The sequence below is a fragment of the Vombatus ursinus genome, unplaced genomic scaffold (genome assembly GCF_900497805.2).
Source record: "Vombatus ursinus unplaced genomic scaffold, bare-nosed wombat genome assembly UNPS02008554.1, whole genome shotgun sequence".
NCBI lineage: Eukaryota > Metazoa > Chordata > Mammalia > Diprotodontia > Vombatidae > Vombatus > Vombatus ursinus.
This window is the reverse complement of record NW_020948332.1, coordinates 4,058-7,208: the sequence shown is the minus strand read 5'-3', so window position 1 is coordinate 7,208 and position 3,151 is coordinate 4,058. Positions and strand designations below refer to the sequence as shown.

Sequence of the window (3,151 nt, the reverse complement as noted above, 5' to 3'; positions counted from 1 at the left end):
GGAAGGAAGGAAGGAAGGAAGGAAGGAAGGAAGGAAGGAAGGAAGGAGAAGGGTAACGGTACCTCTCGGTTTCGGCTGGCAGCATTTCTTCAGGACAAAGCTAATGTTGTCTGTTTTCAGGATCTGCTTTTTGAGATGGTCCATCAGGCCTCGGAGAGAGGGGAACACTCGATCAGAGCCGTGCAGGGAGTATTTGCCCTTCTTCACTTCAATCTGGAAATTCTTGTACTGCTTCTGGCTCGTTAACATCTGCTATTGGGAGAATAACAACCACATATCATGTCGTGTTCAAGGGGAGCTGGGGGAGCAGTTTCATTTGGACATCTCCAGCTCCTAGCCTAGTGCCTGGTATGGAACAGTCACTTGATTTCCCATCTCTTTGCCTTAGCACTCACTGGCTGTGCCTCATGCCTGGCATGCTCTCTCTCCCCATCGCTGCCTCATAGAACCCCTCCGTTTCTTCGAGGCTGAGCTCCACCCCCACCTTCTTTCTGCCAGAAGTCTTTCCTGCTCCCCTAACTGTCAGTGCGTCCTCTGGATGGCCACCTTCCATCAGCTTGGTTATGTACCATGTCTGTACCGGCATGTGTATTTGTTGTCTGCGTGAGTAGAATGTAAGCTCCCTGAGGACAGGGGCTGTTTTTGTTTTGTCTTTGCATCCTCTGCACCTGGCGTGGTGACTGGCCCATGGAAAGTGCCTAATCTATGCTTGGTGTTGGATTGATGAGTGCTGGTTGAATTAAATGGGGAATGACTTCTTTGGCCATCTATATGTCATTGGTGTAGAGAACTAATGGGGAGAAAAGTCTCTTTTCAATACGAGTCAGCTCCTGTTCTGCATCTTACCTTACAGTAAGTCTCAGCAAGCGCTCGGAGCATCCTGACTCTGCCTCCCCCAAAGACAGGCCAGGCTGGGAGCCATCTAATCACACTCAAGGGACACTGAATTTCCTCCAAAGACTAATGGACAGGGAGAGTTGAGTATGACAAGCTCAAGCATTATTCATTAAGAGAGCAAGCATTTACCATCTAAGAGAGAATACTGCTTAGAATGGAAAGGGCACTGATTTAGGAAATCCTGACTTTGGAGCTTCCAAGCTATAGGACCTCAGGTTAATCAGTTAACGGCTTTGGGCCTCAGTTTTCTCATCTATAAAATGGGCACACACATAACCCACTTTCATTACAAACCTCAGAATTAGTTCAAGGTTCAAATGAGATAATGCATGTAAAGCACTTTTACAAGCTTTAAAGCTCGGCTGAAATGTCAGTCACTATTATTAGCATGATGAAGCACTTTTCATAATCATTTCAGTGACCCTAGTATCAACCCAGTAAGATCGGTACCACAGCCATTTTGATCCTGGGGAGGTGACATGGTCCAGTGGAGATAGCACTGACTAGAGTCAATGGACCTGGGTTCAGATCTCACTTCTAATGCTTATTACTCATACGACCTTGGGCAAGTCACGTAACCTCCATGGGCCTCAGTTTCCTCATCTGTAAAATGAGGGGGTTGTACTACATGGCCTCTGAAGCCTCTCCCAACCATAGCTGTATGATCCCTACTTTACTAGAGAGGACCTTGAGGCTCAGGGGGCTTAAATACTTGCCCAGAGTCCCAGAGGTGAGATCGAGTCCAGGATTGTGTGAGGTCCATGTGTGGAAAAATGCATCCACTAGAGCACATCTCCTGCTAAGGCATTTAAAAAGTGGGGTGGGGAGCTATTCTCTTGACATTGGCAGAAGATCAGCTTTTTCAAATACATTCTCCCATGTTTTCCCTTTGGTAGCTCTGATTTCCTTCTGTCATTTCCTTTTCTCAGATGATTTGAATTCTCTCAGGCCTTTGGCCACTTTCCCTGCCTCTGTGTCTGCTGTCCAAATGCCTCCCAATCAAGCTCACCCTTCTCCAAACTAGGACGTGCTTACTTGGTATAGAAAACTGTGTTTCCCATTCATTTTGCCCTTACAGGGCAGTGATCCACCAAGACGTCATTCAGTCCCGAGGTCCAGAAGGTCCCTTGAGCCCCGGCATCTCTGGGCTGGACGGAGCTTCACGGGACACTTAGTCCAAACAGGATCTGATCAGAATCCCATCTATCATATCCCTGGCAAGTGGTCACGTAGCCACTGCTTCAAGACCTCTGGCGAGAGGAACCCACCACCTTGCCCATTACATGCATTCCTTTTTTTTTTTTATAAGTTTTTCTCTTTTTTTATGTATTTTGGTTTTTACATAACAATCATTCATAGAAATAGGATTTTAGATTTGAAACAGAAAGGAACCTCAGAGACATCTAGTCCAACTCTCATTTTGTAGATGGGAAAACTGAGGCACAAAGAGGTAGGTGTCACCTGCCCGCCTCTGGTTTGCAGACTTTTCCTAACATCAGGATGAAATCTGCCTCCCTAGAATTCCCCACAGTATGGAAGGAGATCCACACTGGCCAGGCCAGGTCGTCCACTTCTTGAAGGAGATTGCTGAGTCCAGCTCTCAGAACCAACCCCACGACCGTTCACCCTACAGACTGGCTTCCGCCACCCCTGTTCTATTCCTGTCTTCCATGGGACAACAAGGCAGCCCCAGGCCAGGCTCCATTAGACTGACCACCACTCCCCCGCCACCTCCCCAAGCCGAAGCCTGAGCTGACCTCTGACTTCTCCAAGCAGGTCACGGTCATGAGGATGTTGTCAAAGTCCGTGCAGCTCCAGCGCAGAACGTACATGCCCTCCTCGCTTCCTTCTTGTCTCAGTTTGTTGATTGCATACTCAGTACTGGAGGAAAGGAAGGGAGATCACAGCGAGCCACCATATTGGATCTGCGTCCTCCCGCCTCACCCCCAAGCATGTCCCGGGGCTTCCTAGCTGCCCTCTACTCCCATGGTGCCCTTGTTCTCCTTGTCGGTGTTTTCTCATTAGATATTTATCTTTACATCCAATGGACACCTTTATTTCTATATCACATTGATTTGAAAATACATTGGAATTTAATATCTGCCCTCCCACAACAGTCTTCCCTTGAAACAAAGATAGTAAAAAAAAAATTCATCAAAATGAACAGATTGACCACTTCTGAAAGTATATGCAACATTCTTCACCCAGAGTCCCCCACCTCTCCTATGGAAGGAAAAAAGTGCATTCTCTCTTT

At 47.3% G+C, this 3,151-nt stretch overlaps 1 protein-coding gene across 1 annotated transcript; it reads right to left on the bottom strand.

Moving 5' to 3' along the window:
* Positions 1 to 62: 62 nt before the first annotated feature.
* On the bottom strand, positions 63 to 2,798 carry LOC114034214 (tyrosine-protein kinase JAK1-like; the record flags this gene model as incomplete). Its single annotated transcript, XM_027849815.1, has 2 exons — positions 2,655 to 2,798; positions 63 to 252 (listed from the first exon to the last, which is right to left on the bottom strand). Coding segments are annotated over exons 1-2 (265 nt in total), but the record flags the coding sequence as incomplete, so codon positions are not given.
* Between the last annotated feature and the right edge of the window lie 353 nt (positions 2,799 to 3,151).